The sequence below is a fragment of the Lolium perenne genome, chromosome 6 (genome assembly GCF_019359855.2).
Source record: "Lolium perenne isolate Kyuss_39 chromosome 6, Kyuss_2.0, whole genome shotgun sequence".
NCBI lineage: Eukaryota > Viridiplantae > Streptophyta > Magnoliopsida > Poales > Poaceae > Lolium > Lolium perenne.
Genome location: NC_067249.2, coordinates 154,167,614 through 154,193,400, shown reverse-complemented (window position 1 = coordinate 154,193,400; position 25,787 = coordinate 154,167,614). Strand labels below are relative to the sequence as shown.

The 25,787-nt window shown below is 44.7% G+C and overlaps 1 protein-coding gene across 14 annotated transcripts; it reads right to left on the bottom strand.

Moving 5' to 3' along the window:
* Positions 1-17,660: 17,660 nt before the first annotated feature.
* LOC127307162 (putative cyclin-F2-1) lies at positions 17,661-25,381 on the bottom strand. 14 transcript variants are annotated; one of them, XM_051337868.2, is made up of 9 exons: positions 24,475-25,381; positions 23,137-23,456; positions 22,902-22,971; positions 22,484-22,658; positions 22,073-22,146; positions 21,749-21,865; positions 21,142-21,654; positions 20,713-20,886; positions 17,661-19,756 (listed from the first exon to the last, which is right to left on the bottom strand). In XM_051337868.2, the coding sequence occupies exons 1-2, from the start codon at positions 25,083-25,085 to the stop codon at positions 23,387-23,389; spliced, it is 681 nt and encodes a 226-aa protein (XP_051193828.1). In that variant the 5' UTR covers positions 25,086-25,381; the 3' UTR covers positions 17,661-19,756; positions 20,713-20,886; positions 21,142-21,654; positions 21,749-21,865; positions 22,073-22,146; positions 22,484-22,658; positions 22,902-22,971; positions 23,137-23,386. The 14 variants fall into 14 exon arrangements, with proteins under 14 accessions (XP_051193828.1, XP_071678855.1, XP_071678859.1 ...); XM_071822754.1 differs by lacking the exon at positions 22,073-22,146 and having other exon boundaries at positions 17,661-18,085; positions 19,681-19,756; positions 21,142-21,865; XM_071822758.1 differs by lacking the exon at positions 22,073-22,146 and having other exon boundaries at positions 17,661-18,077; positions 19,681-19,756; positions 21,142-21,865.
* Positions 25,382-25,787: the final 406 nt, after the last annotated feature.

Genomic DNA, 25,787 nt, shown 5'->3' with positions numbered 1-25,787 from the left:
ATTCGTTGACAACAACAAACACCTCTCAAAACTTTACTTTTTATGCTCTCTATATGTTTTCAAAACCAAAGCTCTAGCACAAATATAGCAATCGATGCTTTTCCTCTATGGAGGACCATTCTTTTACTTTTATTGTTGAGTCAGTTCACCTATTTCTCTCCACCTCAAGAAGCAAACATTTGTGTGAACTATGCATTGATTCTTACATACTTGCTTATTGCATTTGTTATATTGCTCTGCATTGACAACTATCTATGAGATATACATGTTACAAGTTGAAAGCAACCGCTGAAACTTAATCTTCCATTGTGTTGCTTCAATACCTTTACTAAGAATTTATTGCTTTATGAGTAACTCTTATGCAAGACTTGTTGATGCTTGTCTCGAAAGTACTATTCATGAAAAGTCTTTGCTATATGATTCAATTGTTTACTCATTGCATTTACATTGTTTCGAATCGCTGCATTCATCTCATATGCTTTACAATGGTATGATTAAGATTATGTTGGTAGCATGTCACCTCAGAAATTATCTTTTATCGTTTACCTACTCGAGGACGAGTAGGAACTAAGCTTGGGGATGCTGATACGTCTCCAACGTATCTATAATTTCTGATGTTCCATGCTTGTTTTATGACAATACCAACATGTTTTGTTCACACTTTATATCATTTTTATGCGTTTTCCGGAACTAACCTATTGACGAGATGCCGAGAGGCCAGTTGCTGTTTTCTGCTGTTTTTGGTTCCAGAAAGGCTGTTCGGGCAATATTCTCGGAATTGGACGAAATCAACGCCAAACCTCCTATTTTTCCCGGAAGGCTCCAGAACACCGAAGGAGAGTCGGAGGAGTGCCAGGGGGGCCCCACACCCTAGGGTGGCGCGGCCCAAGGGGGGGGCGCGCCCCCCTATGGTCTGGGCAGCCCAGGCCCCCTCCGACTCCGACTCTTCGCCTATTTAAGTCGTCGTGACCTAAAACCTCGACACCAATTGACGAAACTCCAGAAAGACTCCAGGGGCGCCGCCGCCATCGCGAAACTCCAATTCGGGGGACAGAACTCTGTTTCGGCACCCTGCCGGACGGGGAATTGCCCCCGGAGCCATCTCCACCGCCGTCTTCACCGCCATCTTCACCGCCATCGCTGCCCCCATGATGAGGAGGGAGTAATTCACCCCTGAGGCTGAGGGCTTCGCTGTAGCTATGTGGTTCATCTCTCTCCCATGTACCTCAATACAATAATCTCATGAGCTGCTTTACATGATTGAGATTCATATGAGTTTTGTATCACAATTTATCTATGTGCTACTCTAGTGATGTTATTAAAGTAGTTCTATTCCTCCTGCACGTGTGTAAAGGTGACTAGTGTGTGCACCGTGTGGTTCTTGTCGTAGGCTATGATCATGATCTCTTGTAGATTGTGGAGTTAATTATTACTATGATGGTATTGATGTGATCTATTCCTCCTACATATGCATGAAGGCGATAGTGTGCATGCTATGTTAGTACTTGGTTTAGTCTTTTGATCTATCTTACACTATAAGGTTACTAAATATGAACAAATTGTGGAGCTTGTTAACTCCGGCATTGAGGGTTCGTGTAATCCTACGCAATGCGTTCATCATCCAACAAAAGTGTAGAGTATGCATTTATCTATTCTGTTATGTGATCAATGTTGAGAGTGTCCACTAGTGAAAGTGTAATCCCTAGGCCTTGTTCCTAAATACTGCTGCGTTACTACTGCTTGTTTACTGTTTCACCGTGTTACTACTGCTGCAATACCACCACCATCAACTACACGCCTGCAAGCTATTTTCTGGCACCGTTGCTACTGCTCATACTTATTCATACCACCTGTATTTCACTATCTCTTCGTCGAACTAGTGCACCTATTTGGTGTGTTGGGGACACAAGAGACTTCTTGCTTTGTGGTTGTAGGGTTGCATGAGAGGGATATCTTTGACCTCTTTCTCCCTGAGTTCGATAAACCTTGGGTGATCCACTTAAGGGAAAACTTGCTGCTGTTCTACAAACCTCTGCTCTTGGAGGCCCAACACTGTCTACAGGAAAGGAGGGGGAACGTAGACATCAGGGTGTTACCACCACCTTGCCAAGACTCAATACCTTAGAGCATGTGTTGTCGCCATATGATACGGTAGAGTGAGAAGGATCGAGGTCGACAACAATATTCTTGCTTCCGGTCATATGACTTGTGGCTCCACTATCAACCACCCACTTAGCGCCACCGCAATCATAGTCCTACAAGGAATAAAGTCTTGGATTTAGGTACCCATTTTTCAATGGGTCCTAGCATGTTAGTAACAAGGGGTTTGGGAACCCAAATAGTCCAATCAACATTGTCCTTTTGAGGACCAATAAAGCGAGCACGAATATGTCCATAGTAGTCAACAAAAAGAACATGAGAAGGGTTGTTAGAGCCGGCGAAACCCTTCGAGGCGGAGTTGGATACTCCATCCCTTCTTGTGCTAGCATCGCTCTCCTCAAGGTTGATCTCCATGTTCTCCTTCTTCTTCTTCTTCTTCTTGGTCCTCCTACTCCTCTTCTTCTTTGGCTTGGTAGCCACTCCTCCTTCATTGCAAGAGCCCTCTTTGGCTCCATCTTTGGCTTCAATGACCCCTTCCAAGTACTTGTCTTGAACTTGGAGTCTATCAACTTTGGCCTTCAAACGATTGACTTCATCTTTATGCTCCGGGTGAGGGTGGCAAATATCAAACACTTGGACTTCCTTTGCCTTGTTCACCCGGAAGTGTTCCATCAAAGCTTCTTCTTGGAGAGCGTTCATCTTCATGAGTAAATGCTTGTCACTCTCCATCTTGGCAATGTCACTTTCATGAGTGCAAAATGCACGGTCCTTGCTCAAAGGAAAATACTCCTTCAATGCTTCCTCTTGCATGGAATTGACCTCCATGAGCTTGGCTTCCCTTCTCTTCAAGGCGGCTATTTCTTCCTCATGATCACAACAAGTGGCCTTCTCCTTGCTCATGCGGAGACATTCCACCAAAGACTCTTCTTGCATGCTACTCAAACTCAATAGCTTGGCCTTGGTGGTCTCAAGAGTGGCAATTTCTTCTTCATGGTTGCAACATGAGGTCTTCTCCTTGCACAAGCGGTAATATTCATCCAAGGCTTCTTCTTGAAGAGCATTGACCTCCAAGAGAAGATCATTGTGCTTCCTCAAGGAAGCAACTTGATCAACAAGCTTGTCATGGCAAGAGTTGGGGTCTTCATCATCTTTCTCTTTGTTAGCTTCCTCGAGAGAGAGCATCTTCTTTTTGAGCTCAACAATCAAACCAAGAGCATGGTCTCGATCCTTGGTGAGTTGAGAGACAATAGCTTTGTTGGAGTCTTCAAGGACGATGACACTAGCTTCAAGAGACATGCGCAGATTTTGTTCATCTTCAAGCTCTTATTTGAGAGAGGCAATCTCATTTGCCGCTTCCCTTTCCAACCTCTCCTTCTCCTCTATAAGATCTTGTGCCGCACCAAGTTGGGCTAAGAGAGCCCCAACATGAGTCTTGGTATCCCCTTTCATGTTAGTGAGAAAAGAATCCAAATCCATAATCTCACGCTTAATGGTGAGACTAGAGGCATCATCAATATATAAAGCGTTAGTCGAAGATGAGAGTTTGGAAGGGGGTTCTACCTCCGTGGATACCTTTGCCATAAGGCAACGAGCATTGTTGGTGACGAGGTTCTCATTAAGAGAGTCGAAGAGGGAGATAGAGGGAGTGGTAATGGCAATGGCGGCCACTCCCTCTCCTTCCTTGTTGGAGCTCTTGTCCTCATGTTCTTCATCCTCATCGGAGGAGTACTCTTCTCGAATGATGAAGGCTCTAGGCTTCTTGGTGAAGGAGACCTTGTCGTCATCGGGCTTGGAGGAGAACTTGGAGAATCCTTTGGAGAGTGACTTGAACTTTTCCTTGCGGATAAGCCTTCCACCATTATCTTCTCTTCTCTCAAACATACAATCCGTGACAAAATGATTCTTGTCGCCGCAATTTTAGCATGTTCTCCCCCTTTGCCCCTCCTTTGGGCTCTTGGAGAAACTTCTTGGAGAATCACGTGATCCTCTTGGTCTTGTGCTTCGGGACTTGTTTCCATCCCAAAATTTCTTGGCGGTGAGAGCCATGTGCTCATGATAATTGATCTTGAGATCATCCGGTCCCCACTCAACGGGATCCTCATCGCTTTCACTAGCCTCATGTACCTTCATCTTCAATGCAAGATTGGGCTTGCGGGTGTTGTGGGCGCGAGCAACAAGATCCTCCGCATTCTTCTTGGAGATGTCCAAAGCGATGACTTCGCTAAGAACTTCATCGGATGTCATAGCACGGAAGGAGGCGTTTTGGCGGATGGCCGTCAACTTCACTTCCTCATAAGGGAGGAGAGCATTGTAGAACTTGCGCTTGATCCAATGTTCATCCATAAACGTTGCTCCAAGATCTTGCATTTGTACGGAAAGAGCGATGAGGCGCCGATACATTTCTTTGGGGGACTCTCCTTCATTCATGACGAAGTTGTCGGCCATGTTGTTCACTTCATCGAAACGAGAGCTTTGGATGCTCGCATTTCCGAGGAAGAGCTTGTCGAGTTTATTCCATGCTTCCTTGGCGGTCTTGAGCGAGCGGATATGAGCGCGGTCCTTGGGCGTGACGGCCATGTGAATCATGTTGATGGCGGTGGCGTTGAGTTGGTCATCCACCACATCTCTTCTTGTCAAGTTCTTTGGGTCTCGTGGTGAGTGGCCTTCCTCGATGATACGCCAAAGCTCGGTAGATGCGCTGCGCACATGTGAACGCATTAAGAATTGCCAATTTTCAAAGTTATTTGACTCAAGTAACGGTGGTGAACCATGCGACAAGATATGTGGCATAGGTATTGGAACGTTTATGGTGTAATCACTTGGTGGTGGCACCTCATGATAACCCCCTAGACGTTCTGCAACCGGTGTCTCATCCTTCCCCTTTGTTGAAGTGTCGGTCTCCCCAAGCCCTTCCTTTTGTCGATCTTTTGTCGTTTGCGCGACAAAATCAACAAGAGGAAATGGGTTAGCTTTTGGTGGGGGATCCTCGGCACTTGCTTTAGGATCTACGATAGGGTTCAGTTTTTGAGCAACCAACTCCATCATCATCGCCTTCATTTGGTTAACGATGGATGACTCCAATTTCTTGAGGTCATCCAACGTAGCCGTTGTGGTATCGATGGGAGATGATGAAGCGGGTGGCACAAGGGAAGGTGACCCATTCCCAACCATCTCTTGTTCGGCCATTTCTTAGGCGGTAAAGCCCGAACAGGAAAACCTCGCTCTGATACCACTTGAATGGATCATAGCGAACAAGAGGGGGGTGAATGGCGCTACGTCAAGTTTTAGCCGTTTTCAATTTTTAGTGCAACGGAAGGTAAAGGTGATAGCTTTAGCGATAGCGGTGTTCCTACAATGATCCTAGGACAAGTGCAACAAGCAAAGGAATCAACAAGATAGTAAGAGTAAGGAGCGAGACAACCGGAGGGCGCGGAGACGAGGCGAGGTTTGTTTCCCGCAGTTCCTCCCACAAAAGGGAGTACGTCTGCGTTGAGGAGGTGCTAGCCTCACACAAGAGGCTAGACGGCCACACCACGAAGGAAGGCCTCACCTTCTTCCTCGAGAGAGCTCCACGAAGGTGCTCCCCCTTCTCCACTAAGGCACCGGTTGAGGCGGTGATTCCTTCATAAGGTTGGGGTGAGCTCCACACCACAAGGAGGCTCCCAACACCCTATGGAGCTAGTACACACCAAGCTAGCCTCCATAGTTGCACTTTCTCCAATGTCCCACCATAGGAACCCTACCACCAAGATCCACTAAGGAATAGCAAGTATTGGTGAAATCTCTCTTGGTAGAACTATAGATCGGGGTCTCCTCCAACACTCCTCAAAGTTTGGGCAAGATTGGTTGGATGGTTGGGGAGATCCTCAAGGTTTAAGCTCAGCAACAATGGAGGAGGGAGAGAGAGGAGAGATAAAAACGAGTTGGGGAAGAAGGGCCCCTTAAATAGGCTCCTCCAAATCCAACCGTTATGTCCAGTTTTTGCCTAAGCGGTACTACCGCTTTGGGTAAGCGGTACTACCGCTCTGAGTTCGAAATCCCCCAGATCTGGTCCACGTGGACACAGAGCGGTACTACCGCTTTCGGTACCGCTCGAGGTGCCGCAATAGGGTCCAAACCTTACTGGACTCGAAGCGGTACCGGAGCAGTACCAGAGCGGTACTGCCGTAACTAGTTACGATACCTGGGCGGTACCATGGGCGGTACTACCGCTCGTGAGCGGTACTACCGCTCCAGGTACCGCAGAGGTACCGTAACTCGTACTGTGGGCCAAATCAGCGCAGAACTTCAGAGCGGTACCGTGGGCGGTACTAGTAGGGGTAGAAAAACTGGTTTTCTCCCCTTTTTCTCTCTAGCCATGTCACCTCGCGATACACACACAAAACCAAAAAACCTATAAACTACGCTTCAGCATTCCGATCTTGACGTGTCCAGCGAGGTCACCGTGCACTTGCAAATCTGACAAATATACTCAAGGCACACGGTGAGATTACTCAAGTGTTGTCATCAAACACACAAAACCCGGGTTTAGACTTTGCTCTTTCACTTCGTGATCGAATGAACCATTAATATACGATGCCGATTCCCTTTGTCACGCGATACTTTACTTATCTGAGGTTTGATCATCGGTATCTCTATACCTAGTTCAACCTTGTTACCGATAAGTACTCTTTACTATACCGTGGTAAGTCATCCCTTGTGACCTTGTCACGTGCTTGCAAGCTAATGAGATGATATTCCACCGAGAGGGCCCAGAGCATATCTATCTGTCATTAGGATGGATAAATCCCACTCTTGATCCATTTTCTTCAACTCATACTTTCTGAATACTTAATCCCATCTTTATAACCACTCATTTACGAAGTGGCGTTTGATGTAATCAAAGTACCCATCCGGTATAAGTGATTTACATGATCTCATGGTCGAAGGATTAGGTTACTATGTATCGAAAGCTTATATCAAGTTGAACTTAATGACTTGATCTTATGATATGCTAACTATGAGTGTGTGTCCATCACATCATTCACCTAATGATATGATCTTGCTATTAATACCATCCAATGTTCATGATCAGGAAACTATGATCATCAATTAATCAACAAGCTAGTTAAACGAGAGGCTTACTAGGGACTCTGGTTGTTTACACAACACATATGTATCAATGTTTCCACTTAATACAATTATACATGGGATGTATACATTTATCATGAACATTAAGATATAACAATAACTACTTTATTATTGCCTCTCGGGCATATCTCCAACACCCAACCTCTTCTCGGTGTTGTGTTTGCCGGTGGGACGACACCATCGAGCCTAGGTGGGGAGGGAAGGGTCCCTCCTCCGGCAGCAACACGGCATGGCGGTCATTGGGCCGGTGCTTCATCACTTTGATGCTGGGATTCCTCTACTTCATTGGTTGCCCGTGTCTCCTTCCGTCGGCGGCTTTTCTTCGTGGCTTGGCAAGATGGTTCTTTGGTGACATTGTCGGGTGGAGTTCGGTTCCGTGTGCATATCTGCAACTTCGTTCACAACAGAGCTCTAGCAGACTTGGGGTGCAGGTTAATTGATGCCCATCGTCCAAGTCCGCACTTGGTTCACATAGGCGAACCAGGACTTGTTGCTGTTGTTCGACCCTGCTTGCGGCTCCCGGAGTTTGTAATTCCTCTAGGGCTTTGTCTTTATTTTAACCTTGCTCAAGTTTGTGTATTATGCACCTTGTGTCCTAGCCGGTTGAGGGTTTTATTAATTTAAAGTCGGACTCTAGAATCATTTTATCTAAAAAAGAATGATGATCTAGAATACCAAGATGAAGGCAATAGCGACGAGCGGGCCCTACTCATCAATACGCCCTGGGCATTGTTAGCTTTGGGTGACAAATTTTGGATGAGTAGTTGATACGCGTACAGCACGCGACCGTTGGGAACCCCAAGAGGAAGGTGTGATGCGTACAGCAGCAAGTTTTCCCTCAGTATGAAACCAAGGTTTAATCGAACCAGTAGAAGCCAAGAAGCACGTTGAAGGTTGATGGCGGTGAGATGTAGTGCGGCGCAACACCAGGGATTCCGGCACCAACGTGGAACCTGCACAACACAAACCAAGTACTTTGCCCCAACGAAACAGCGAGGTTGTCAATCTCACCGGCTTGCTGTAACAAAGGATTAGATGTATAGTGTGGATGATGATTGATTGCAGAAAACAAAGAGAACAAAGATTGCAGTAGATTGTATTTCAGTATAGAGAATTGGACCGGGGTCCACAGTTCACTAGTGGTGTCTCTCCCATAAGATAAACAGCATGTTGGGTGAACAAATTACAGTTGGGCAATTGACAAATAAAGAGGGCATGACCATGCACATACATATTATGATGAGTATAGTGAGATTTAATTGGGCATTACGACAAAGTACATAGACCGCTATCCAGCATGCATCTATGCCTAAAAAGTCCACCTTCAGGTTATCATCCGAACCCCTTCCAGTATTAAGTTGCTAGCAACAGACAATTGCATTAAGTATTGCGCGTAATGTAATCAATAACTACATCCTCGGACATAGCACCAATGTTTTATCCCTAGTGGCAACAGCACATCCATAATCTTAGAGATTTCTGTCACTTCCCCAGATTCACGGAGACATGAACCCACTATCGAGCATAAATACTCCCTCTTGGAGTTAATAGCAAAAACTTGGCCAGAGCCTCTACTAATAACGGAGAGCATGCAAGATCATAAACAACACATAGATATAAATTGATAATCAACATAACAAGTATTCTCTATTCATCGGATCCCAACAAACACAACATATAGAATTACAGATAGATGATCTTGATCATGTTCGGCAGCTCACGAGACCCGACAATTAAGCACAATGAGGAGAAGACAACCATCTAGCTACTGCTATGGACCCATAGTCCAGGGGTAGACTACTCACACATCACTCCGGAGGCGACCATGGCGGCATAGAGTCCTCCGGGAGATGATTCCCCTCTCCGGCAGGGTGCCGGAGGCGATCTCCTGAATCCCCCGAGATGGGATTGGCGGCGGCGGCGTCTCTGGAAGGTTTTCCGTATCGTGGCTCTCGGTACTGGGGGTTTCGCGACGAAGGCTATTTGTAGGCGGAAGGGCAGGTCAAGGGGCGTCACGAGGGGCCCACACCATAGGTCGGCGCGGCCAGGGCTTGGGCCGCGCCGCCCTGTGGTCTGGCCACCTCGTGGCCCCACTTCGTTGACTCTTCGGTCTTCTGGAAGCTTCGTGGCAAAATAGGACCCTGGGCGTTGATTTCGTCCAATTCCGAGAATATTTCCTTACTAGGATTTCTGAAACCAAAAACAGCAGAAAAACAAAGAATCGGCACTTCGGCATCTTGTTAATAGGTTAGTTCCAGAAAATGCACAAATATGACATAAAGTGTGCATAAAAGATGTAGATATCATCAATAATGTGGCATGGAACATAAGAAATTATCGATACGTCGGAGACGTATCAGCATCCCCAAGCTTAGTTCCTGCTCGTCCCAAGCAGGTAAACGATAAACAAAGATAATTTCTGGAGTGACATGCCATCATAACCTTGATCATACTATTTGTAAGCATATGTAGTGAATGCAGCGATCAAAACAATGTAAATGACATGAGTAAACAACTGAATCATATAGCAAAGACTTTTCATGAATAGTACTTAAAGACAAGCATCAATAAGTCTTGCATAAGAGTTAACTCATAAAGCAATAATTCATAGTAGAAGCATTGAAGCAACACAAAGGAAGATTAAGTTTCAGCGGTTGCTTTCAACTTGTAACATGTATATCTCATGGATATTGTCAACATAGAGTAATATAACAAGTGCAATATGCAAGTATGTAGGAATCAATGCACAGTTCACACAAGTGTTTGCTTCTTGAGGTGGAGAGAAATAGGTGAACTGACTCAACATAAAAGTAAAAGAATGGTCCTTCAAAGAGGAAAGCATCGATTGCTATATTTGTGCTAGAGCTTTGATTTTGAAAACAAGAAACAATTTTGTCAACGGTAGTAATAAAGCATATGTATCATGTAAATTATATCTTACAAGTTGCAAGCCTCATGCATAGTATACTAATAGTGCCCGCACCTTGTCCTAATTAGCTTGGACTACCGGGATTATCGCAATGCACATGTTTTAACCAAGTATCACAAAGGGGTACCTCTATGCCGCCTGTACAAAGGTCTAAGGAGAAAGCTCGCATTGGATTTCTCGCTATTGATTATTCTCAACTTAGACATCCATACCGGGACAACATAGACAACAGATAATGGACTCCTCTTTTATGCATAAGCATGTAGCAACAATTAATTTTCTCATATGAGATTGAGGATATATGTCCAAAACTGAAACTTCCACCATGGATCATGGCTTTAGTTAGCGGCCCAATGTTCTTCTCTAACAATATGCACGCTCTAACCATAAGGTGGTAGATCGCCCTTACTTCAGACAAGACGAACATGCATAGCAACTCACATGATATTCAACAAAGAGTAGTTGATGGCGTCCCCAGGAACATGGTCATCGCACAACGAGCAACTTAATAAGAGATAAAGTGCATAAGTACATATTCAATACCACAATAGTTTTTAGGCTATTTGTCCGATGAGCTATATATTGTAAAGGTGAAGAATGGAAATTTAAAGGTAGCACTCAAGTAATTTACTTTGGAATGGCGGAGAAATACCATGTAGTAGGTAGGTATGGTGGACACAAATGGCATAGTGGTTGGCTCAAGTATTTTGGATGCATGAGAAGTAATCCCTCTCGATACAAGGTTTAGGCTAGCAAGGCTATTTGAAACAAACACAAGGATGAAGCGGTGCAGCAAAACTCACATAAAAGACATATTGAAAACATTATAAGACTCTACACTATCTTCCTTGTTGTTCAAACTCAATACTAGAAATTATCTAGACCTTAGAGAGACCAAATATGCAAACCAAATTTTAGCATGCTCTATGTATTTCTTCATTAATGGGTGCAAAGTATATGATGCAAGAGCTTAAACATGAGCACAATAATTGCCAAGTATCACATTATCCAAGACATTATAGCAATTACTACATGTAGCATTTTCCAATTCCAACCATATAACAATTTAACGAAGAAGAAACTTCGCCATGAATATTATGAGTAAAGCCTAAGGACATACTTGTCCATATGCAACAGCGGAGCGTGTCTCTCTCCCACACAAAGAATGCTAGGATCCATCTTATTCAAACAAAACAAAAACAAAAAAAAACCGACGCTCCAAGCAAAGCACATAAGATGTGATGGAATAAAAATATAGTTTCAGGGGAGGAACCTGATAATGTTGTCGATGAAGAAGGGGATGTCTTGGGCATCCCCAAGCTTAGACGCTTGAGTCTTCTTGATATATGCAGGGGTGAACCACCGGGGCATCCCCAAGCTTAGAACTTTCACTCTCCTTGATCATGTTGTATCATCTCCCTCTCTTGATCCTTGAAAACTTCCTCCACACCAAACTTAGAACAACTCATTAGAGGGTTAGTGCACAATCAAAATATACATGTTCAGAGGTGACATAATCATTCTTAACACTTTTGGACATTGCACAAAGCTACTGAAAGTCAATGGAATCGAAATATCCATCGAACATAACAAAACAGGCAATGCGAAATAAAAGGCAGAATCTGTCAAAACAGAACAGTTCATATTGACGAATTTTATTGAGGCACCAGAATTGCTCAAATGAAAATTCTCAAATTGAATGAAAGTTGCGTACATATCTGAGGATCACTCACGTAAATTGGCATAATTTTCTGAGTTACCTACAGATAATTTTGCCCAGATTCGTGACAGCAAAGAAATCTGTTTCTGCGCAGTAATCCAAATCTAGTATGAACTTTACTATCAACGATTTTACTTGGCACAATAAAACACTGAACTAAGATAAGGAGAGGTTGCTACAGTAGTAAACAACTTCCAAGACACAAAATAAAAATAAAGTACTGTAGTAAAAACATGGGTTGTCTCCCATAAGCGCTTTTCTTTAACGCCTTTCAGCTAGGCGCAGAAAGTGTGTATCAAGTATTATCGAGAGATGGAGCATCGTTATCATAAGCTCCCCCATCCGTAGTGGTACTAAGGGCTTTGTCAATTTTAGGCCTATAATAATACTTTTTTGGTTTAGGCACTTTAGAGACATACATAAACTTTTGCTCCTTACCCACATAAGCTTTCTCCTTATATTTAAGAGAAGAAAAAGTTGAACTCAAGGTTCCCATAGCTTTTTCAAGTTCGCCAATCCCATTGGTTTGATTATCATGGACAACACAAGTTCCTAGGACACTGATTCTTTCATCAATTCCTCCTAAGGATTTATCAAGTTCATCAGTTTTATCAAGTAACATTTCCAATTTAGTTTCAATACTTGGAAAAATTTTCTCTATGGTTTCCAATTTTTTCATAACATCTTCAAGAGAGATTTCAGTTTTAACTTCATCAACAGGGGGTATTCCAAATAGACTCTCAATAATGCAGCTAGCTTCTAATGCAGGAGTACTTAGGAAATTACCTTTTGCGAGACAATCAAGAACATACCTATTCCAGCTAGAGACACCAACATAAAAATTCCTGAGTAAGATAGTGGTGGAGTGTTTCTTAGTGCACCTATTATGGGCATCACTAATTCTATACCAAGCATCTCTTAAACATTATCCCCCTCTTTGCTTAAACGTACGAACTTCAACTTCAGGATTACTCATTTTAGCAGTAGTAAATAAAGCAAACTAGATAAAGTAAATGCAAGTAACTAATTTTTTTGTATTTTCGATATAGCAAACAAGATAGCAAATAAAGTAAAACTAGCAACTAATTTTTTTGTATTTTGATTTAGTGCAACAAACAAAGTAGTAAATAAAACTAAGCAAGACAAAAACAAAGTAAAGAGATTGGGATGTGGAGACTCCCCTTGCAGCGTGTCTTGATCTCCCCGGCAACGGCGCCAGAAAACAGTCTTGATACGCGTACGGCACGCGACCGTTGGGAACCCCAAGAGGAAGGTGTGATGCGTACAGCGGCAAGTTTTCCCTCAGTATGAAACCAAGGTTTAATCGAACCAGTAGGAGCCAAGAAGCACATTGAAGGTTGATGGCGGCGAGATGTAGTGCGGCGCAACACCAGGGATTCCGGCGCCAACGTGGAACCTGCACAACACAAACCAAGTACTTTGCCCCAACGAAACAGCGAGGTTGTCAATCTCACCGGCTTGCTGTAACAAAGGATTAGATGTATAGTGTGGATGATGATTGATTGCAGAAAACAGTAGAACAGTATTGCAGTAGATTGTATTTCAGTATAGAGAATTGGACCGGGGTCCACAGTTCACTAGAGGTGTCTCTCCCATAAGATAAACAGCATGTTGGGTGAACAAATTACAGTTGGGCAATTGACAAATAAAGAGGGCATGGCCATGCACATACATATTATGATGAGTATAGTGAGATTTAATTGGGCATTACGACAAAGTACATAGACCGCTATCCAGCATGCATCTATGCCTAAAAAGTCCACCTTCAGGTTATCATCCGAACCCCTTCCAGTATTAAGTTGCTAGCAACAGATAATTGCATTAAGTATTGCGCGTAATGTAATCAATAACTACATCCTCGGACATAGCACCAATGTTTTATCCCTAGTGGCAACAGCACATCCATAATCTTAGAGATTTCTGTCACTTCCCCAGATTCACGGAGACATGAACCCACTATCGAGCATAAATACTCCCTCTTGGAGTTAATAGCAAAAACTTGGCCAGAGCCTCTACTAATAACGGAGAGCATGCAAGATCATAAACAACACATAGATATAAATTGATAATCAACATAACAAGTATTCTCTATTCATCGGATCCCAACAAACACAACATATAGAATTACAGATAGATGATCTTGATCATGTTCGGCAGCTCACAAGACCCGACAATTAAGCATAATGAGGAGAAGACAACCATCTAGCTACTGCTATGGACCCATAGTCCAGGGGTAGACTACTCACACATCACTCCGGAGGCGACCATGGCGGCGTAGAGTCCTCCGGGAGATGATTCCCCTCTCCGGCAGGGTGCCGGAGGCGATCTCCTGAATCCCCCGAGATGGGATTGGCGGCGGCGGCGTCTCTGGAAGGTTTTCCGTATCGTGGCTCTCGGTACTGGGGGTTTCGCGACGAAGGCTATTTGTAGGCGGAAGGGCAGGTCAAGGGGCGTCACGAGGGGCCCACACCATAGGTCGGCGCGGCCAGGGCTTGGGCCGCACCGCCCTGTGGTCTGGCCACCTCGTGGCCCCACTTCGTTGACTCTTCGGTCTTCTGGAAGCTTCGTGGCAAAATAGGACCCTGGGCGTTGATTTCGTCCAATTCCGAGAATATTTCCTTACTAGGATTTCTGAAACCAAAAACAGCAGTAACAACAGAAAGCACTTCGGCATCTTGTTAATAGGTTAGTTCCAGAAAATGCACAAATATGACATAAAGTGTGCATAAAACATGTAGATATCATCAATAATGTGACATGGAACATAAGAAATTATCGATACGTCGGAGACGTATCAGTAGTGATTGAGAAACTTTATTTACTTACCACTATACAAAAGATTTACGGAGATATATCTAATAGCAATCCAATTATCTCGTACACTATGGAAGGCAGAGAAAGAAATGCATGGAGTTCAGATTTGAAAAGGATGGCTCAAAGAGAAAGACTTCAGCAATCTCCAGGCATGAGTCACTCGGTGAAGGTCGCCGACGGAGCCTTCTGATACACAACAATCCAACCAGATCAATGGAAACACGCATCCGGCAGAACATCATCTTAACACGAGAAGGAACCTTGGGACCACCTCCATTATTCTAGCCGAGCTAGCCACCCCCACGATACCCTGCATGATCTGCCTCCCCGAGCCCAACCGACGTCCATGGCAAGTGGCACTCAAGGAGGCGGCACCGCATGGTCGATCCTCCACCAGATCCAGCCGTGACTCTGCGAGGAGGAGATGGGAGATGGCGGAAAGATCCACCAAGATCAAAGATCTAGGGTTTGTCCCGAGCCAACCAGCCCAACCACCGCTGCCGATTAAGCGCCGCCAAGGAGGACCTCCGGCGCCACCACCACGGCCAGGGGTGCCTCCCTAGCCGCTGCTCGTCGACGCCCCACATGTCTGTGCCCTAGCAGCCCTAGCGACTGTCTTCGGCAACCACCACGCCTAGGCCTTCTTCGGCGGCCAAGCCTGCCGTTGCCGTGGCGAGGGCATGCAGCAACGACGGCGAGAGGCGCAAGCGATGGGTGCTAGAAGCGGCGAGAAGGTGTCGGCCCCGGTGGCGCCCTGGGGACACGCGAGGGGATGCTTTTTTTTTCGCCGGTGTTTCAAAGTGGAGACCTCCCTATTGCAGATCAAACTCGCAGGTTTTCTGAATTGCCATAATTACAACGCTTAAATACAACTAGATTTAGATGTGCGCCTTGGCGCACGACCCCGTGTAGCTCATGCCAATATTTATTGATATAAATAGCTACTAATATGATATTATAGTGAAAACAACTAAGATAAAAACTGCGGAACTCCTGAATTTCAACAAATACGTACGGTAATTAGGTAATTAGAAAATGATCTAATTTTTAGGATAAACTTTCAAGAGAATTGGGCATACTATAAGAACAAATGTCTATATGCCAAAACTTACATGAGAAGATGTCTTGGTACTTCTAACCCATTAAACTACGACACCCACAAGTTAGGATCGAGAATAAAAGCAGTTTAGCCGTATGACCACACATACACAAATACATCTCATAATTTTATAGCTACATCCTAGAAAGAAGTTTCTGATCAACAGAACAAAATGGCAATTTTTGGAGCAACCTATTGTTCATATATTTGGCCGCAGTGTTGTGTTGTACACTCATACCCACATGTCGCATAAACATTCTTGTAGGTTTTGGCCCATGTACAGCTATGCATTATGTTGGTCGAACAGGAAACTACCGCTAAGAGAAGCCAACGAAAGGGACACCTTTAGCATCTCTACTACATGTTTTGTCTTGGCCGTCCCACACGGGCGACATTGGACCGATCTCAAACCATAGATTCCAGCCCACCTCCCCCTCCTCTCCCCATCGCCAATGTTGGTGCAGGCCACCAGGCAAAGACCGTGCGGTGCCGGCGGTGGCTGTCATGCCCCTACCCACACGCTAGGAGAGGAGGCGTTGGATTTTCCTCGGTCGGTGGCGGTTCTCTTAGGTCAACGATGTTCCGGCCGCGGCGTGCCTTCTCATGTGGCGAGGTGGCGATGACGCGGCCGCTTGGTGGTGGGGTGGCCGGTGCTGCGGTGCATATCGACGCGCCCTCCCATCCTAGATATGGGACCCATCTGAGTCTCGACGGGCCAGGCCTTGGGGTGTCTGAGGAGTGGCTCAAGATGGGAGTGACCTGGACAACGGCTCGCCTACTGCAGCACGGCGGCGAGAGATTCACGAGCCGGCTTGAGCTCGGCAGGGCCTAGATGCTCCTAATGCTGCGCCCGGTCGGTTACCGCTAATGACGGAGGAGGTTGTGCCCTCCCGCTTGCTGTTCAACCGCTCCTCATTCCCTGCTGTCACTTCTCGATCCAAAGGAGTATTCGGAATCAACTCCTACGGCCGAAATTTTACTCCAAATGGACCAGAAACCACCAAAGCTTATCAATTCGCTCGCTCCTTCTAAAAAAACAAAGATAATCTGGTACTCTCTTAAAAAAACGTGGCAGAGAAGGCGGCTGCTGTGCTTAGTGCGGTGACCGGCGGCTATGAGTAACGCGGGCGGCCAGGAAAGCAAGCAGCGCTGCGAGCTTGGGCTGACCGGTTTCGACCAACGGATGCTCCGCTGAGAGGAATGCGAGTCGATTCTGCGCGAGGAAGGCGATGCCATCATGCTTCGGGAGTTCGGTTACATCCAGCTGCAGATGAAGGCAAGTCCCCTAATCTCTATACTTAATTTACTCCGTACCATTTTTTGTTCTCCTTTTATATTTATGTTTAGATTTCTGAAAATTTTCCCTATTTTTTAGACAAAATAAGCCCCTCCAAATGGGCCGTCAACATCCATTATTTCACGACAACTGCTTGATCATCATTTAATTGACGGACAAGAGACAAAGATTGGACATTTAAAGTGCCCCTATCATATTGCAATTCTTCTAGTAAGATAAGCATGTTTCCCAACATCTAGCTTGTATTTGCAAAGATTGCTACTCCAAAGTTACCCATAGAAGTATCAATCCGAATAGAGATATATCATTAGTCATGTATCGCTAATACGAAGTCTCTAACCATCAGTATTCAGTACCACTGCAGAAGAGTAGGACGGGAATTTTACAATTTGCCACACTTTTCTTGGTACTTCTATCATTTGCCATTTTGTGTCTCACTGACATGTGGTTGTCATGTGGCAAATAATAGACACTTCAAAGAAAAGTGTAGCAAATCATAAAATATTCCCATAAAAAGATGTCTAAGATGAAACAACGTAGCCCAAACTCATTGTCATCTCCAACCAGTCCTCTAGCTCGATAAGTCCGTTTAAATGTATCACAATGTCTGCAGTTGACACCCTCGGCTTGTCATAACTTTTTGCACCAAAAAGTAAACTTGCCATAACTTTTTGCACCACAACAGTAAGAAACATCCGAAGGAAAAAAAGAGCTCACCGATGCTAAGATGTACACTATTTTGTTTAGAATCCCATGTTCCCATTGGCCCTTTGCAGCCTGATGGCCTCCCCCACATCACATGCGACATGCCCAATAATACCCATTGACCAACGTGGTGTTCGTCTCCACCCCTGTCGCCACCATGTCCCTGTTGAGCTGGGCCGCCTCCTTTGTCCTCCTAGTTACACAACCCATGGATCACGATGTTCCAGGTGACGATGTTTGCCTCGACACCCTCGCTCCTCATCTGCTCTCCTAAAAACATTAGAATAGGATACCATTATTTAGAGAAGAAAACAATTCTGTGAATACAAAAAAGGTGGCCTGCACAAAAACTATACAGCGACTGGAATACTTTGGACAACATTTGTCATCTAACTCCGTCTCCTTTATATGAGCCATGAGTACAATTAAAACACTGAAAACAAAAGGCTTTTTTTTATGATGTACAAGCTATGCTCAAAACTTAAGTACAGTGGTCTCATCTTTTAGAAAAAGCCACTCCACAGGTTTTCCTAATAATAAATATATAGCAGAAAATATATTTTGAATAAATTGGTTATCTGTTTATTTTTGAAAGACTACGTTAATTTTTTACCTTCTGAAGATAACTCACTATATGCAAAATCCTAATCCACCATAAATCAAACCTCTTTACCATTTTCTCAACGTCTATTATTTTCTTGTTATACATTAATAATAACTAAATTGTATTTTCATGCTTGTTTGTTATTTAAGATAACAAAAGAAATCTTGGTTATTTATTGTTTTAAATTAGCAAAGATTGTATCGATGTATAATTCTTAGGTACATACTTACCAGACAACGGTGAGGATGGCACCCACATCAAACGAGTTGAAACAAGCACAACCTTATTGTATCACAAATAACATGCCTAACTCCATACATACTTTTGCAAGAAAGGAAGCCAATTATGCATAATCAAATACCATATATTTATGATGATGCAATAGGAATGTATGAACTCAAACTTTTGAAAAAATATCATGAATTCAGGGATTTGGTCCTACAAGCATAACACAGCATTCACGACAATGGCACGGACAAATGGACCTTCCAATGGGGCCATTCTTTCTCATCCTCAAGAATTCATACATTCACTTTGAGCATATTAATGTTGAAGGCCCAATCCAATGGATTTGGAAGTCTAAATGCACTGCCAAAATCAAATAGGTTCAAGAATGCACAACCGAAGCACCAAACCAAATAAGAAGTGAAGTTAAAGGTCTTAGTAGATTTGGTTCTACCCACATCGAAAACAGCAGCTACCAGGCTCCGAGCTCAGAAAATCTCGGTACCATAGGCTCACTATTAATAAACATAGGTTCAAAAAGAGAAGAATTGTGAAGAAAAAAATCGATGTGATAAATATAACAAAAGAAAGCAAAGGAAAACATAAATAATAGCCTACAAAAAATTGTACGTATGCTTAAACACAAGGGATCATCACTGAAAGGTGGGCTCTGACGTCTGAATTGCAATTGATTTGCTCAAGTAAAGTTCACCAAGGTACAGTAAGAAATTGTTCGGCACATGAAAAACATTCGAATATTCAGTGGCCAAGTTGAGGAACCTACTAAAGAAAACGTTCTGCTACAAGCCTACAACCATGGTACCAAATCTGATATCGTGGTAAGAGAACTGGATTGCAAATCATACATACTCTAACCTAATAGTGATATCTATGCAGGTTAATAAGAATCAGAGAAAGCAGCTCTAAATGGTATGTGTGAGTAGAGTAATCTAAGGCAATATATTAACAAACAGAGAGTAGCAGGGAAAACAAAACTGATTGTACATTCTTATATAACACTTTCTGATATATTTACCTTTTCTAGAATTTTTTAAAAATAATCAAAATGATTGAGCATACATCATACATCTTGCACGACCAAAGAATACAACCTGCACAATAAGAACCAGCGAAATAGAATTTTTAGATACACAACTACAAAATATTTTACACAATTGCTGAGTGCCATAATCATGTTCTACTGAAAAGTTACAATATGATAGTAAAATGTAAACTAAGCAGTAGAGCTAGGAAAAATATCCAACTTGGGTCTTAATTTGCAGAAAATGTAGAGCTTAGAGGTCAGGTTACATGAGAACAATCAGGTAAATTAAAAAATCCAACAGTAGATGTGTACTACTCTCAGATCAGTAACATTTTGTCTATATTACAGCATATAGGATGTTTCTTACTCTAGAAGGTTGTATTGTAACTTGCAACGCAAAACTTACCCGATAAGGCGTTATGTGCAACTAACCTAGAAAAATTCAAAATACGTGGCACCTATACCTATTTTACATGTGGCGACCAATTTAAAAGGCTAGAGGTAGTATTTGAGATTGATCTCCTAGAATTTGGATTATTTAAAAGTAACGGCGGCCAGCGGGTTGTTGCCTCGTTGCTACTACATAATCAGTGAACAAATTAGTCATATGTATTTTCATGCCGGCCTTCACTTTTCTTCAGGCAGAAAACCAATCTAAAATACTTTCCAGTACATGTCTAAATAAAAAGAGCTAAATGTTTGACCACTTCAAAATCATTTGTCTAACACCTTGTGCCTTTCTGAATAAATAATGAATACGGATCGTATTCACCTGTCCTAGGTACTACTCGCTTACGTTCAAAATCACATGTAGTATTTATCTATGAATGAACGTAAGCGAGTTTGATAACTTTAACAGCAATAGAAATGAATAAGCAAAACACATCATATCTAGAGCTGGCCTAAATAAATGTACCACATGCAAACACTTAATTTTGCATGAGCAGACCAATTTCTGAAACAAATCTGGTCATACAGATAAGGGAATACATACATAGTGAACGATACAAAGATAGGCCATACCACTCATTTCTTGTTACGAAGAGGCCATGAACCAAGCAGCATGAGTTACAGAAATCCATGTCTTACATGACCATGCCGAACCAGGGATGAACGCAGTGTGGGAGGCCACTTGAGGCGGAGCAGGGCAACCAGACAAAGGGCATGCCCATCTCACCAAGCCAACCTATAATAAACCTAGCAACGAAACAAAAATGCCTTTTAGAACAACATGTACTGCGTACCTGTATTAGCTACCAACTACATCAGGAGAAAATGCAAGAAAAAACAGTAGCTTCTGGAGCACTATCTAGCTGCAAAAGGTGGAAGAGAACTACAGAAAATTAATAGTGGGTAAATACTAAAAGGACGTGAAAAATACTACTTACAGGTCAAATGAAATATCAGTATCCACACAGTTTGTACTTAAGGACCCAAGAATCATTTACTTACATTGAAATTCAGTTGTTGCATGTGCACTGGAATCAAGATGTTGATTTGTTGGTACCTTGCCACTCCTCTGAAATTGAAGATATGGTATAGAAGAAGGAAGTTATATCTTGCAACAAAAAATAGAGTTGTTAAGAGTTGTAGAATTATATAAAATGCGCTATTGACTTTAGACCTGTAACATAAATATATTTCACATTTAACAGATTTATGATATGGCAGATAGATTATTCAAAATCTTTCTCCATGCTCACTTAGGCTTTCCTTCTTTGAAAGCATATAACTGGAAATACAAATCCAGGAATCACCTATTAGTTCATCGATATGTAAAGTGTAGTGCAGATGTAGCCGCATGGCAACAGTTACACCGAAATATCACACCAATAAGTCAATGCCTGCACTATGGAGGCCTTCCTATTTGAGTTTCTTCATGAAGATTACCATCCCGGTGTCGGGGCTGGCCAGCACAACAGTGGTCTCATCATCTGAGCCAGTTCCATTCAGGTTGCACATTTTCTTCAGAAACAGAGAACATATTTGATAGCAAAATATTTGGGAAATTCAATAAGAAATGATTCTGTTAAGAAGATTGGTAGTGGTAAAAAAGTACCAGCATCCTGTAAGCGTTCCTATTTGATCTTCTTGATGGCCATGGTTGTGACCGGTGCCGGGCACAACGGTGTTCTCGTCAACCGAGAACCTGAATATGGACTCCAGGCCACCCTTGCTGACAAAATCAATAGTTTATTTGATCCATGACATAAGGAATTAAAGCCAATGAAAGATTAAAATCCAGAACCTAAAGCCTAACGAATATTGGCGCAAATGAGTGGACGGCTGACAGTGGCTAAACTTCCTATAAACTAAACTTGTTTAACACGATTTGAAATGTCTAGCTAAAAATGAATAAAGTCTGACCTAATTGGGCTCTAACCTTCTCAAATCAAATATGTGGCCAAATTGGTATTTTTTTTTAATTCCTCCTCTCCTTGCTTACATGTTCTGTACCTGCACCAGTACCCGTGCTAATTAGCTAATTAAAAACATGTTCTATTTGAGATAAAATAAAGTGTCGGCCTTTATGTTTGTGCTTTCAGTTCTTTTGATTTTTTTCACAGCTGACCACTTGGCTTATTATTATGCTTGTACAATACAATTTTGGTAATACTTCTCAACGAAATCTGTTTTAATCAATTCATAAACCAATACTAAAATACTATGCATATTTCTTTTCTTTGTACTGGGCTCTTATTTGCATGAACTAAACCGAATATTATAATATTTTGTAGGGTTTGACACCTACTGTATGATGGAGATTAGTCAGTACGAAGCTCTCATTTCTTACCCATCACCCGTGGAAATGCTGCTGCCCAGCTTGCCTGCAGGGATGTGGCACGCCGCCATGGTACTCGCCCCAAACCAGGATGTCGACCTCGCTACTACAGGATGCACTCGAGCAGCCTGAGGAGCGCCTTCATAGATGCCCACGACTACGCGCACTGTGGTACTTGGTTTGTGTCCTAATTTTATGTAGGGAACAGTCAACATCGTTGCTGGAAAGTAATAGTAGATACGAATTATGACTGATGGTAATAACGGACAACTCCACTTGCATATACTGATTTTCCAAAATCCATACAATACCGATGATGAATAGGTTGCAAAGGAAGACATGGAAGAATAATAAAAATAAAAAGAATCCATGTATCTGCATTTCATCAAACAGGTAGTGTGCACCAGAATCATCCTATGCTTGTGGTCACCTTCATCCTACAAATCCCCTTCTTGTGGCGTTTCCCAACACTCAGACCTTGACCCTTGATCTGTCTCCAACTACAAAATCAGCAGCAATCCAGACAAATTATCAACCGTCTTTTCATTATAAGAACAACCTCTAGAGAGGAGAACCCAAGCCACAAAAACTGAACCAAATAGATAGAGATCCAAACGGAAATTCGTGAACAAAAGGTTGTGCTGGAGATGAGTTTGGGCAATCACCTGGTTGATGCGGTGCATCTGAAGGATTTTTTTCACTGCTGGTCCTGATGCTTCTCTATGGGAACATTGCAGCACTATGGCCAGATCAGAGAGAGAGGAGCCCAGCGAGAGTGGGAAAGTGTGAGCCGCCTGCAGATTCTCGTGCGCCGCCCAACCGACCGCCCATGGCTGCCCTTCCGTCGCCGGGTACACCGTGACCTCTGGCCGGCTGGCAAATCCTCATCCTCCCTCGCCTGCTCCTTTTCCCGCATCAGCCGCCACACACATAGCACCCTTCAGCTGCTCGCCCGCTCAACCGCCCGCGCATGGCACCCTGCACCCTAATCCAGAAACACGGTCAAGAAGACGGGAAAAAATCAAAGAAGCAAAAGAAACGAATAGATGCGGTACCCTGACCTCTAGAAATACGTACAGAAAAAGAAACAAAATTAGGCAAAAACAAACCAAGCAGGAGGGCGGCCATTGACGGGTCTGCGAACGGAAAAAATTCTAAAGAAACAGGCGCGCTGACCTCAACCAAACCCGAGCACCGGCCACCACTGACGACACGGAGAAGAACGGCACCCTCACCCCAGAAACAGGAAAAGGAAGAGGAAAAAAATAGGGCAAAATAATGCCAGCAACGAATCCCATCGATGAAGCAGGACCTCACCTTAACCCAACCCAGGACAGAGCACCGCCATGGGCTAAGATCGGCCACCACCGACGGACGTGGGCGGAGCGCGCGGAAGACGCAGGCGACGGCGGATCTGCAGGGCAGCGACCAAGCGGACGAGGCGAGGAAGAGAGAACGACGAAGGTGGAGCGGAAGAGGCGAGGGGAAAGTGAGGTGGATCGTCCCTGCGAGGCGACGGCGCGCGGCTCTATGTCTCCTTGCACAGGCAGAGTTCCTCCCGTGTGCTAATGGCACGCCGCCAGCGAGTCGAGCACACCGTCGAAAGGAAAGCCCCAGTCTACCCCGCGCGAGGAGAATATCTTTTCCACGGCCGGCTCAAGGTGAGACCAACCTAAAAGCCACCCGCAGCGACTGACGGACGGACCCGGGAAACTGTGGGACCCATGTGCAGTCAGATGCGAGTAACACGTGGCCATTTCATGCCTTTCTCTAGCAGCATGGACCGACGGGAGAACGCGCACATGCTCTCCAACCAACCAGCAAGCCGCGCTGCTGTCCACAATGGACGGATGAGATCTAACATCTGACAACCACTGTAAATATCCGATGGTCCAGAAACGTTAATCGCTGTGAAACCCCCATGGGGTGGCATCTATTATACCTTTAGATAATACACGCAGCCGTGCCAACAACAGATCTACAGCTACTAGCTGAGCTCGTACCGGAGCGTGGCCAGCATCTCGCGTTGCATGTGGATCACCTCCTTGCTGGTGGCGAACCCGCAGTACCAGGCGACGTCCGCCGCGTTGAGCTTCCTCCGCCCCTCGAACCTGGCAGCGGTGAAGACGGCGGCGGCGCCGAGCAAGCGGAGCTCGTAGTCGTCTCCCTGAGCCGTCGTGGTCGCGGACGGGGAACGCGCCGACAGCACGCGGTCGACGTAGGAGACGGCGCGGTGAAGCGTGTCCGGAGCGAGACGGTGGTGCCGGGCGAGGTCGTCCATCCAGGCGACGAGGCTGTCGCGCGTAAAGAAGCCTTCTTGAATCGGATCTGCTTGCGCCGCCTTCAGGCGGCCAGGCGAGGTCTGCTGCTGCGGCTCGACGTTCCACTCCATCTCCCGGAGGTTGCAGTCGGCGTCGTAGCCGGACAGCCGCGGGCGCTTGGCGGAGTTCTTTGCGGCGGCGGCGGCGGCGGGCGAGAGGGAGAGAGGAGCAGCGCGCTTCCCGTGTCGCTGCAGGGACGCCTCGAGGGCGGGCTGGATGGCGGCGGCGAACAGCGCGCACGGCGCCGGCATGCGACGAGGCTGTGCGCGGAGGTAGGCGTCGTGGAACTCCATAGTCTGGTCGGCAGGAGGGCGGCGGGGAGCGGAGGACGGGAAAGAAGATCGGATCAGAGAGAGAGAGAGAGAGATGGGGAAACCCTGGATCGGAGGAGAGAGAGATAGAAGGAATCAAGGGCAGATGGGCGTAGCGACGGGGAATACGCCTTGTTTATTACCGCGTCCGTCTCGAAATCAGGCCTTGCACCTTGCAGTTGCAGGAACTAGGGCGACTCCAAGTCGAACTCGGATTGGAATTTGGAAGTTGGAAACGAACCAAGTCTACTCGGGCCCGGTCACGGTCTCGATTTGGCAGGCTACCAGAAGCAGGTTTTCTTAGTAAGAGCATCTCTAACAGAGCCGAAAAAGTGCAAACCGACAAAGAGGTTTTCAGACCATCTACAGTCGCGTGCCTCAAAAAGCGTCCGGCACAAATGATTTGGGGCATATTTGGGACCGCGTCGGACAAAAAGAGAACAAAAATCTGTATAAAAAAGAGACCATTCCCAGCCGCGTCCCTCAAACAGCGTTCGGATGCATGCATTTTAATAGAAGGGACCACCCCATGTGGGAAAAGTAGGTGAGAGAAAGTATGGGGAAAGAAACTAGCATGTGAGGACTAGGGGCTACATGCATGCGTCCGGACGCTATTTTTGTGTCAGTCTCTACCGGGGACGCCGGACACAAAATGAGGCGCTAATTAGCTTTGGGGGACGCGAC